General features: G+C 36.5%; 1 protein-coding gene across 2 annotated transcripts in view; it reads right to left on the bottom strand.

Annotated features, from left to right (window-relative positions):
* The window catches only part of Nrdc (nardilysin convertase), a 59958-nt gene that overhangs the window by 39333 nt on the left and 7576 nt on the right, over nucleotides 1–13049 (bottom strand). The window contains exons 2-6 of one of the 2 annotated variants that reach the window (XM_051188433.1): nucleotides 7762–8059; nucleotides 4727–4860; nucleotides 3823–3892; nucleotides 3606–3687; nucleotides 2426–2579 (exon numbers count right to left, since the gene is read on the bottom strand). In XM_051188433.1, coding sequence (XP_051044390.1) covers nucleotides 2426–2579; nucleotides 3606–3687; nucleotides 3823–3892; nucleotides 4727–4860; nucleotides 7762–8059 — 738 coding nt within the window. The remainder of the gene's footprint in view (nucleotides 1–2425; nucleotides 2580–3605; nucleotides 3688–3822; nucleotides 3893–4726; nucleotides 4861–7761; nucleotides 8060–13049) is intronic. The other variant, XM_051188434.1, reaches the window with a different exon arrangement.

Below are 13049 nucleotides of genomic sequence, written 5' to 3'. Positions count from 1 at the left end.
CACATGCATTACCAAATGATACCCAATTTTCTTGACATAGCAGTACAATATATACTTGCCCATTAGCTCTGATCTCATCACACCTCTACAGCCTTACTTTCCTGTGATAGTATCAGAGTTTAAATTGTTCTGTAACTTTTGAGACAGTTAAATCTCAGAATAGCTTTGATTTACATTTCCCTGATTTCTAATAAGTTCTAATAAAATGAATGCCATTTTACATAGTTATATTAGGAATTTATTTTTTTAAATATTCAAATATTTTTGACTAGATTGTATTTTTTAATTCCATCAATACCTCTAATATTTATATATCAATTTAAACCACACTGACTACTTCTATACAAAAATCATAACTATTTAAAATATAGGTCCTTTGTTATCCATTGAAAAAATAATCTCCCATACTTTTTATTGCTTTGTGGGTTTTTTGTTTTGCTTTGTTTTGTTTTTTTAACAACAGAGAATGGTGCTGGAGGATCAAACCTGAGCTTTGTTATTGCTGAATCAAGTACTCACCTCTCCAGTTTCTTTTCATGAATATAATGTACCATTTCCTGTATGTTCTTTGGTTGTTTGTTTTTTAACCCTTATTTGACAAAGCTTACCTAAATTGTGGCTTTAAAAATTAGCTCTTTTTTTTTTTTTTTTTTTTTTTTTTAATCATTGTTGTTGCTCACTTTTAGTCTACAATCTACCCAGAACATTTTTGTGTGTTTTTGAGTTAAGGAGTCAATTTTATTCTATATTCATGGACACAATTGTCTTGGCATCATTTTATTTAAAAAGCCCTTTCACAACCTTCTCATAGTGTTTTTGTCTAAGTGTTCACATATATGTTATATACTTTTGTAGTTTATTATTATATCTGTGTCTTTGCCAATAACACATGTCCTAACTATTACCAAATATAACAAGATCACAAAGACTGACATTTTCTTCAAAGTTTCATTATTTTTGTTCTTACATATAAGTCTACAGCCCAATTTAAATTAAATTTTGTAAACAGATGAATAAGGAACTTTGGTTCATTCTTTTGCATATGAACATTCAGTTGTTCAGCATAGTTGCAAAAAAAAAAAAAAAAAAAAAAAAAAAAAAACCAAAACCTCTTTCCCCTACTAAACTGTCCTAGCACTCTAGTCCTAGCAGGGTGATAGTTTATTTCTAGAGTCCCAGTTCTAGTCCACTGAGCACTGCCTATTCTTACATCAGAACCATATTGTTGGGTTTTCTGCAGCTCTAAGTCTTGAGGAAATGAGAGTCCAACTTGTTCTTAAATATAACTTGGGCTACTTTTGCTTTTTCCACATGAATTTTAAGATTATCTCACTGATTTCTCTAAAGTGGCAGCTAAAATCTGGAAGTGATTGGGATGAATCCATAAATCAGTTTGGAAATTATTGTCATTCTTAACAATAAGATGCTCCCATTCTTAATGATACTAAGTCTCCAGCTGGAGAGATGGCTCAGCAGTTGGGAGCACTGGCTGCTCTTCCAGAGGACCCAGGTTCAATTCCCAGCAACCACATGGTGGTTCACAACTGTCTGTAACTCAAGTTCCAGTAGATCTGACATATTCATACAGACATACATGCAGGCAAAACACCAATGCATATTTAAAAAACAAACAAACAAAAACACAAAGCCTCAGGCTCGTGGCATAGCTTCTTCTCCACTCATTATTTATCACTTACTTTTGACTTTCCACTGTTACAAGTCTTTCACATTTCTCTAAGTATTTTATTCTTTAAGATGTCATTATTAAAGAAGGTATATTCTTAATTTCACTTACAAACTTTTCATTGCTCAGTGGTTAAAAGAATTTACTGTTCTATCAAAGGACCAGAGTTTGAATACCAGAGCCCACGCCAGGTGGCTCACAAGAAACTCCAACTGCTAAGAATCTGATACCTCTTGTGACGTGTGTGTGTATGTGTGTGTGTGCGCGTGCATACAATGAATCTTTAAAAAATAACCAGGAGCTAAGAAGACAGCACAATCAACAGACTGCTTAGTCCAATCCCCAGCACCCACATAAAAGCCTGGCATGGAGACACACAACTGTAATCTCAGCACTAGGGAAGCAGAGACAGGAGGATCCCTGGGGTTTGCTGATCAAACAGTCTAGCCAAACCACTGAGCTATGAGTTCAAAAATGACACGGAGCCAGATGTGGTGGTACATGCCTCTAACCCAAGCACTCAGGAGGCAAAAAGCAGGCACATCTCTGTGAGTTTAAAGGCCAGGCAAACGTACACAGTAAGTTTCAAGAAAGCTCGTCTCAAAAATAAAAAAATAATTAACAGTTTGCTCCGTTTTCCTCAAATATTCTGACAGTTCTAGAGAACTAGATTACTTCTTGAAAATAGCACAGAACATGTCCAATATTTCCATTTGTAAAATGTTATTAAATGATAGTTACCTATCCAGGGCTTCCTTAAAATATTTTCTCTGGACATCAAACTGAAAGACTGTGCGTTCACAATCAGTTGAGGCATTATCACTACCTCCATGTTTCTTGAGGAAGGCATCAAATCCATTCTCATCTGGATATTTCAAACTACCCATGAACACCACTAAATGAAAAGAATAAGAAGTTACACAACACAAACAAATAGGCAACATTTTTTATTATCAAACATGAACTCTTCTATGTATAAAAAAATAAAGCAATGAAAAAAAATAGAAAAAAGATAAAGCAACACATTAACAGTGACTGTGTCTGACACTGTTACACTGACACTGTGCAACATTCTACAGTGCTCATGTCATTTCCACTCCAAGAAAACCCAAACATTTCATTTCTTAAAATTTTGCTTGTAAAAAAGGTTAAAGGTTAAACATATGCTTATGTACAGATTAACCACTACCACAAAGAATGTCAGGTAAGAAGTTTACTTTCAAATAGCTTAGAAACTAAAAACATAAAAAGATGACTAATGCAGAAAAGCAAGTATGTTTGTCAACATCTGTAATATCCACACAGTTTTATTAAGACATACTCATAGCTAAACATAAATATACCTTTTTGTGATATATTAATCATGCATTTTTATTATTTATATTTTCAATGCTCTGATGTCACTATTAACACTGAAACAGACTATTCTACCAGAGCTAGCCAATTCCTAGAGAACAGCAAGTGTCTCTTGCTCTGTTCACTGTACAGCTGCCTGTACAGGTTTGGGGCTGGGAAGATGGCTCAGTGAGTGGTTAAAGCACTTCTGAACAAACATGACAGCTGGGATTCAAATCCCTGGACCCTATGTAAAACAGCAGATAGGTGTGGCAGCCCCCAGTAACTCATTTCAGAAGACAGAGATAGAGGCTACCCAGAGCAAGCTGGGAAACTAGCAGTATCGGCAAGCTCTGAGTTCTACTGAGAGACCCTACTTCCACAAAGTACAGACTGGGGAAGATACCATTTTCATTCAAATCTTTACTATTAGTTAATCTTTCCCTATGTTTATTCCTAAATCAGTATTTTCTTCTTTGTTTAAATGTACTTCAGCTAACCAATTACTAATCTTTGAAATCAATTCATACAAATTTAAAGGGAAAAAGGAAACCACACCGGGGAATGATATTTTACAAGATCTTACTGTGCTCCAAAAAGTGTGCCAGCCCAGGCAGGTCATCTGGATCAGCAAAGCTCCCAACTCCAACACACAGAGCCGCTGCAGACTGGGGTAAGTAGAACACATACAAATAGTTGAGTCACTCCTAAAGCAATACTAGTACCTCGAGGGTTCATTCAGAGAAGTTTTCCAACAGAATTCTTTCCCTGGGAATCAGGAGGAGCAGCAAAGTGAAACTCACCAGAACTGTGTCAGTTTCACCCTGCTGCTCCTCCACTTGCCATCCTGCCAAATGCTCAACAGGTGCAGACCTAAGGGAAAAAGCAGAAACAGAGACAAGGGAGAGGCCAGCCACCCGCACATCATTTCATGTTGCTGAGCCAGAGCTCTGAACCAACTTTGTTCCCTGAGTTACTAGATTTTGGAAATCTGTAGAACTAACATCTAGGTAGCATAAAGAGCTCTAAGCAATTTAAAACTTTTACGTTCAGTAACTCAGTTACAAAATGAGAAACTTCTCAATATGTTACTTAGAGGGTTTTACTACTACTAAAATGGCATGGGGATAAAACAACAATTTAGAAAAAAATAAGTAATAAAAAGTAAATGATTAAAAGAGAAAATCTTTGTTATTAAAAAGCTACAGGAATAGGGTTTAAAGAGGCTTTTTAGTTCTTCACTTTGTATTGAACACACACATATATATCATATATTTCTTATCAATAAGTATTTGCCGAATTCCTGGGGGAAATTCGTTTTTAACAAAATAGATGGCCAAGATGTACATAAGACTGTTTAAAATGATTTTGACATACTATCATCATTAGTTAAAAAAAAGATTTTTAAGTAGAAGAAATAGACAATTTGAAAATAGGAAAGTAAATATTAACTTTTCCAACTTTGTATCAATTTTCAGAACTAATGCATTTGGTGAAGCATTGTTTGAGAAGGTTATCCTCTTAAAAACAGCATGTACCTGGCATACAAGCCAACCTTGCACTTTTAGAAGAACCAAACAGCCTCCCTTATACTTCAAATCCTATTTTTGAAGACTTAGATACATAAGCTCATATAAAACATGGAAGAATATCCACTTCTTCAAACCACAGTCTAACCTGTTCTGTGATGTTTAATAGATGCCTAACCTGCTTTCAGCTCCAACTACCCCATAAAGATTTCTTGTATCGACCAGCAGGGTTGAAGACATTTTTGAATAAGTTGACTTAAACCACAGTCTATCAGTCAGCTTTGACCACAGCAAAAACAGGTTCTGCGATTGCTAGAAAAGAAATTCAGACTTGAGAATTTTCTACCCAAGAAATTTATACTTGAGAATTGAGTTATAAAACTCAAAATTATAAAATCATAATTCAAATACATCATACTTAAACTTCAATTGTGTTAATTTATTAATTTTTCAGATCAAGAAAAACTTTTTTTTGAAGGACAGAAGTGGGAATCTTTAAAAAAAATCTTCAGAGAAGGAATTAATTTCTAATTAGATAAGGTTCTCCAAAAACTAAGAGATTTTTTTCTTCCCATTTCATTAACGAGATTTATCTTAAATAAGGCTCACGTTTCTCAAATAAAAATTAAATCCTAAAATCACCAGAACCTATGCAATTCTCAAGCCTCTTCTCACCTAAACTTGTTTATTTTTCCTTTAGATGCTTATGTACCCACTAAGTAGAAACTGCATCCCACTGTTATAATCATGGGATCTTCCCTTCCACTAGGACACTCACTACTTCAGAGTCAAAATGATCTGATCTCTTCAAACTTAATTGCTTATCCAAAAAAAAAAAAAAAAAAAAAAAAAAAGAATACAAAGCATAGGAGAAGTTACTTGTGATTAGCAGAAAGACAGGTCCAGAAACTCAGAGGTAAGGATCCAAGATTAAAATACTATTATTTGGGGACCTGAGATATGGCTCAAAAACTGTGAACTTAAGAGTGGGTGCAAGAGAAAGAGACTCAGTCAGTGTAAGAACACGCAAGACACCAGGGACAGACCTAGGCTCCAGCTCCATTTTGATTATAGTTTCTCCATTCTACTACTACTCTATTAAGAATTAGAAAGAAGCCTACTAATTCCCAATATACTTATAAAAACTTTAAAATAGTTTATCAAGTGGGATATATACAAATGTATTCAGTGTTTTGAGTTTCACCTCTGAAGTTCTCCAAGCTAACACAACTTGACCTACAATGTGACACACACAAAAAAGCTTAAAAACATAACTCAATCTACCTAAAAATTTGGTGAAAAAAAACAGATACAACCTTCTTAAAAGAAAAAAAAAAAAAAAGGGGCAGGAAGTGGTGGTGCATGCCTTTAATCCCAGCACTCTGGAGGCAGAGACAGGTGGTTCTCTGTGAGTTTGAGACCAGCCTTGTCTACTTAGCAAGTTCTGGGCCTGCCAGGACTACATAGTAAGACTCTTGTCTCAAAAAAAACTTTGAAAAAAGAAGAGAAGGAGGGACTCTCAAAGAATTGATTCAAGAGAACTATTAAAGCCAAGAGCAGTAGGACATGTCTATAGTCCCAGCTACCGGCAGCACACTTTAACCTAATAGTTTAAGACCAGCCTGAACCACCAAGTGAGAAAGGGGGTGTGGGGTACAAGCATGATTAGAGCATATCTATGGTCACAGCACTCTGAAATTCCAGCACTCAGGAGGCTGAAGCAAGAAGGTAGAGCATTCAAGACTAACCTAAATTAAATAACAAGAACTGATCTGCAAACACCACCAACAACAAGAAATCATTACTACTTGAAACTTACATTTTCAAACCTTTGGGGATTAACCACTTTTTTAAAAACTAAGAACTGAATCTTGTTGATAACTGATAATGATGATAAGGATGTGTGTATGGATGGTATATGTTGAGTACAACTGTGAATATGAAGGTCAGAGAACTTTCAGATGTTGAATCCCTCCTCTGTCCTGTGAGTTCCAAAGATCAGATCATCAAACTTGCACAGCAATCACCTCTAGCCACTAAACATCCTGCCAGTCCCATGGGTTAACACCTTCTTATGTATTCTTTTGAGATCTAAATTAATAATCTAACTATAAATCCTGTACATTAATCCTATGCTGTTGTACTGATAGTCAACTTTAAGCATAGCATGATGGTGCATGGGAAGTAGTGTCTAGAGCATTGACTCAACTTCTAAGCAATGACCCTTTCGTCAAACCTCTACCTCCAAAAATATTTATTTACAAATTATAACAGTGGCAAATTACAGTTATGATGTAGCAATGTAATAGTTTTATAGTTTTATGACTGGGGGCATGAAGAACTGTACTAAAGTGTCATAGCATTAGGAAGGTTGAGAACCACTGCTCTAGAGGATCAGGAGTTCAAGGTCATTCCATCTACACAAAGAGTTCAAAGCCAGCCTGGACTACATCACACCCTATCTCAAAACAAACAAAAAGCCCCAAGAAACTAACAAACATTTGCTGGTCAGTTCTATTATCATATCTCCAAAATGTTATGTACCTTGTGATATAGGAATTCTCTTCTGCAAAATGGATACATTCTTCAAAAGATATGTTGAGGACAATCTCCCTATCAAGACCCACATACCAATTCACCAATCATTAAACTAAGTTCAACTCTCTCACTTAAACTATACTGATGTACTTATTAATTCCAACTGTTTATACTTTCTCATAGGTGAGATAAAATTCAACTACCTACACAGGAATTACCCACAGGGAAACTTAGAGCTCTGAGGCCAGGTGAAAATGTTACACCATTAGCCTTGTTCTCCTTTCTCAAGTCTTTCCCGGGATGCTATACTCTCTTATTCATCTATCTTCAGCTAAGAATTGTATAGATTCTCACCTCCTGACATTTTCTAAAATATATAATGTATATAAATACGTATAAACTCGAATATTGCCATTTTTACCTTTAATGAGTAGGTTTTACATTTATTTTCTTTAATCTCTACAGTAAGCATTTATTACTTTTATAACCAGAGTAAACTGCTTGCAAAACATAGCCTTTATATAGACTAGACCCTTGCTAAAAAAAAACAAAACAAAACAAAACAAAAACAAAAGATAGCTGTATACTTCTTTCTGCTACTAAGAAATAAACAAGTTCAACCGTTACCCCCAAAGAGATTGCAAAAAAGAAAGACGATATAGACATGACTCACACCTGTTTCTCAGTGGTTTTCTTTCTGGCTTCTACCCTCTCTTCCAATTCTTCCAGTTCATTTTCCTCGTTATCAAGATCATCATGTTCATCATCATCAAATTCATCTTCATCATCAAAACCTTCTTCATCGTCCTCTATCTCAGCTCCAGAGTCTTCATCATCATCGTCATCTTCCTCCTCTTGCTCTTCTTCCTCCTCTTCCTCCTCCTCTTCATCTGTTGCATTTCCTGTTTTACTCTCCATATTACTTAGATCTGAAATCAAAAGTGCCTGCAAGCCATTCTGTAATTTGATGTATCTGGGGAAAACCAAAATAAAACACAAAGCATTTTGATTCAACTGTTCAGTAAAAAGAACCCACATATGTATAATACACAGACTGAATACTACATACCTCCACTTACCCTAAGTTTCAGTTGCTCACCATCAAATATGGTCCATACATAATAATTAATACATTTTTAAATTGTTAATCACTCCATCCAGTTAGGGCATGACTAAACATTTCATTAAAAATAATGATTATTTGTCCTGATAGACTATACATACAAAACTATACTATATATTTACTATATATACATACACATATATGTATAGATTATCATCTTTGTCACATAATAGCTGTCAGGTTTTTGTTGTTCTTTTGGCTTTGGTTTGGTTTCATTTGGATTTTTGACAAAGGGTCTATCTACACAACCCTGGCTGTCCTGGAACTCATTGTGTAGGCCAGGCTGACCTTGAACTCACATATGAGATCTGCCTGACTCTGCCTCCTGAGTGCTGGGATTAAAGGCATACACCATCACATGCAGCAATAGCTGTCAGTTTTAGCAAATAGACATTATCATGCTTGTATTCCAGTACTTTTGTTCAAAGGTAACCTTTAATGGTCTCCAAAGCTCAAGGCAGGTAATGCTGGTAATCTGGACACAGAGAGCACCCATAAAGTGTCTTCTTTAAGGAAAAATGTATGCTGAAGTAACCCAAGAGATCTACAGTAAGAACAAATCATCTAGCCATGAAACTGCAAAAGCTACTCTTATTTTACTTAATATGTAAATATGTATAACATACATAGGCTTGATACTGTTCATGGTTTCAAGCATCCACTGAGGGTCTTAGACTGAATCTTCCACAAGTCAGGAAAGACTACCACAACTGTAATTAATTAAAATGGTCGAGCTGGGGAAGGAACCTTGAAAGCAAAATTAGTGTTAGCTGGAAAGAAATGAAGGGACACATTTTATCATCTCGTGTTCTTTGAATCCTTAATCATAAAATACATTCACATATTCAAAACACAGGTTTTTAGGATTGGAAATGGTATTCAGAGAAGCACCAGAGCGTTTGTTTAGTGTGTGTACAGCACGAGATTCAATCCCTAACACTAAGAACAAAAGCCAGGTATACCCATTCGTGCCTGCTATCCCAATACTGGGAAGACTGAGGTAGAAAGACCCTGAGTTTCTGAGTTTCAAGACAGCCTGAACCACACAACATAGAAAGCACCTGTCTCAACCAACAAATAATCAGTTTTTTTAAAAATGTGGAAGTTAAGCACATGAACAACCATCTTTTCCAGTCCTTTAGTTTAGAAATAAACATTCTATCTAGATAGCCTATGAATACAGCTCTCCATATTCAAAGCAGGCATGCCAAATCAGCGCCAAAGCACAACAATACAAATATGAGCTCACTGGTTTGCTTCTACAAAATGCATTTGACACTGTACCAGTTTCCAAAGCTGCTTTTAGAGACTGGAAAAACAAACAAACAAACAAAAAGACTGCATCTCTAATGAGAGATGTCATTCTCTAAATATGTTTCTCTTACTGGTTAATGAATAAAGCACTATTGGCCAATAGGAAAGCAAGATAGGCAGGACCAGGAGACAAGGAGGATTCAGGAAGAAGTAGTAGGAGATGCAACATGTAGGACAAACAGGGTAGAACTCAGGATCCTCTCTCCGGTAAGATAAGACCACCTCTCTCTGGTAAGATAAGACCATGTGGAAATACTTAGGTTAATAGAAATGGGTTAGTATTTAAGACAGAGCTAGCCAATAAGAAATGCTAGTAATCAGCCAACAACATTATATCTAATACAATGTTTCTGTGTGTTATTTGGGGCTGGCGTGGCTCTGGGACCAGGCAGGTGGGCAGGAAAACTACTCATAACACATCTCTAGGAAAACATAATCCCACAGACTTCTAGCCCTGTAAGAAAACGACTCTTACTTAGTAAAACTATTTTATCATTAGATGACCAGGTGTCTATTATAACCTGCTCCCATTTATACTAATTCTTTTATGTATTCACTCAATAAACACCTATTTAACAACATCATGCTACATTAGAAGAAAAACACATAAGACCAGTCTTCACCACTAGGTATACAATGTTTATCAAACTAGGAATGACAGCAGGAAACAAAAGGGATCAATCAGGAAAACTCTCTGAAACAGAACACATTTCACCCAAGCCTTGAAGACCAGAAAGTATTAGCCCGGGAAGATGGCTCAGTGGGTAAAGTACTTGCTATATACACATACATGTGTGAGGATGGAGTTCAGACCTCCAGAGCCCACAAAAGCCAAACATGAGCTCCCATCTATAATCCTAGTGCTTCTCTGGAAGATGGGAGGCAGAGACAGGAGACTCCCCAGGAGCTCATGGGCAGCTAGCCTGTCATTCTCAGCAGCAAGTGGAAGCAAGAACTGGTATCCGAGATGGCCCTCTGTACTCCATAGCATGTATATCCACACAGACAGAAGATGAAAAATGTGGATTTATCTCACTACCATATCAAAATCATATTTAAATAAGAAAGTTAGTGGTCACATTTTGTTTTGTTTGTATTCAGGAATAAAAACACAATATTTGTGAAGCAGAAATGGCCATTAACCAATCATAAATTTTAGAAATTATGAAAATATGATCAGATTAATAAATATAAACAAGAAAAACCACAACCACAGATCTAAATACATGATAGTGTATTAATTCTCCCCAACACCAAAAACTTTAAAATAGTGTTGGAAAGAAAGGCAATATAAAAGAAAATAGAAGCAACTGCTATTCTTGAGCTTATAGGAGAAGACCAGATGAGAAGATGTTATGCCAAGGACAGCCATCTGCAAGGCAGTCTGTGCTGAAATGTAACTACTTTAAGAAATGTGTCCCCTGACCACTCCATAGCACACCAGTCAATCTCTATTCTCCTTAATCCTACTTTAAATGTGTTTGCAACATTTGTCAGTACTTTTAAACCTCTTTCTGCCTCATTCTAATGTTACAAAGATTTTTTTTTTCCCTTCCCATATATGCTATTATCTGGCAAGTACCAAATATTTAAGAAATATTTGCTAAACAGACAAAACAATGGTAATAAATGAGTGTGTTTGTACACATCTGGTAACCCTAACCTAAGGAGGTAGAGCAGGAGGACAGTAATTCAAGGCCAGTCTGAGATACATAATGAAACCGTCTCAAAAAAGAAAATGTTGAGGTTGGAGAAAGGGCTCGGTAGGTAAATGTGTTTGCCATCTAGCCTAACAACCTGAAGATCAATCTCCAGACTCTTATAATGGAAGGAGAGCACTAACTACCACAAGTTTTCCTCTGACCTTCAAACATGCCGTGGTATGTTCATGTGCAAGGGTACACATGTGTGATGTGTGCACACATGTGTACACACACATTTTTTTAATTTTTAATTGAAAAAAGTAAATGTTGTTTCCAGAAGAGGCCTGATAACTGAAAACAGAGAAGTACAGCTGGTGCCTAACTAGAGCCTCCACCCCTACTGACTGGTGTTCATGGTACTGGAAGTTACTCTCCATGCTACCAGAGAATAAAGGTAACCACCAACTCAGCTACAACCCTACACTCTCCAACAGTGACTTACCTGCATGATATGCTGGCACAATAGTGGCACAAATGTTGTGTGAATAACCAACCACTCTCTGTTTGCATTTAAGGCCAGACACTGCTATCTATCCCCATGCCAGACACTGCTCAGTGGCCAAAAACCTGAGACTACATAGACCAGGGGCCTAGGAGAAAGCCAAATACTATTTTCCTGCAAAAGGAACACAGCAATAAAATGACTCCTACAGACATTCTGCTATACCCATAAATCAACCTCTTACTCAGCCATCATTGGAGAAGCTTCCTCTTGCAGTAGATTGGAACCAACAGAGAGATACACAACTGGACAATGTGAAAAGAGTGGGGAACTTTGAAAAACTCAGCCCTAAATGGAGTATCTTCATCAACCCCCCACACCTCCTCCACCCCCGCTTTCAGGGCTCAGGGAGCTATGTGGAAGAGGAAGAAGAAAAATTGTAAGAGCCAGTGAGGACGGAAAACACCAAGGAAACAGTGTCATCTAGAAACAACAGGAATGAAGCACAGTATGAACTCACTAGAGGCTGTGGCAGCATATGGACAGGGCCTGCACAGGTTAAAGCCAGAGGGGTCCCAGTGCTGAGAAAGGGAAATGAACACTATTTCCCATCTTTAACAGAGAAGCTATCTCCAATTGACAATTGCTTGCAAAGGAAAAATGAGTTTTCTTCAATGGATTCTCACTTGGTATGTAAACCACACTTAAGGATAGGCCCCATGCCCAGCAATAGATGGCCAACACAAAACAAACCCAATGGTATTTTTGTAGAGTTTTTGTTTCATACTGCTTTATTTGGATCTTTTTTTTAAAAAAAAATCTTAACCAGTCTTATTCTTGTATACTATGTCTTCTGATCTTGTGTTTTTATGGGTTGTGTGTGTGTGTTTCCTGTGCTTTTGTTGTTATTGTTTTAATCTGACTTGTTTTTTATTTGCTTGTTTTCTAAAGAAATAATGAAGGCATTGCATTGAGTTGGATAGGTGAAGAGGTGGAAGAGGATCTGAGAGATGAAGGAGGGGAAACCATGATTGGAATATTGTGTGAATTTCATCTCTGCTAAATGCAACAAAATATCAAATAAAATCTAATAGCTGGTTTTGTAAAAATCAATGACTAGTAAATCTTGTATGGATAAAATGTATACATTATATGCATCTAATAAGTATACCAAAAACCTAAAAGTCTCAAATGAAGCAATCACCTGTACCCAGTGAGACACTAAGAGTGAATCTTAACCTAGCACTTTGTGATAAAATAGTCTATATATATATATATATAGAGAGAGAGAGAGAGAGCTAAAAAGAATGCTTTAAAAATATTTCAGAGAAGGACTAGAGAGAAGGCTCAGTGGTGAAGAGCACTGACTGCTCTCCAGAGG

The sequence above is a fragment of the Phodopus roborovskii genome, unplaced genomic scaffold (assembly GCF_943737965.1).
Source record: "Phodopus roborovskii unplaced genomic scaffold, PHOROB, whole genome shotgun sequence".
Classification (NCBI taxonomy): Eukaryota; Metazoa; Chordata; class Mammalia; order Rodentia; family Cricetidae; genus Phodopus; species Phodopus roborovskii.
Note: the sequence above shows the minus strand (reverse complement) of the source record. Positions and strands in the feature narration are given on the sequence as shown.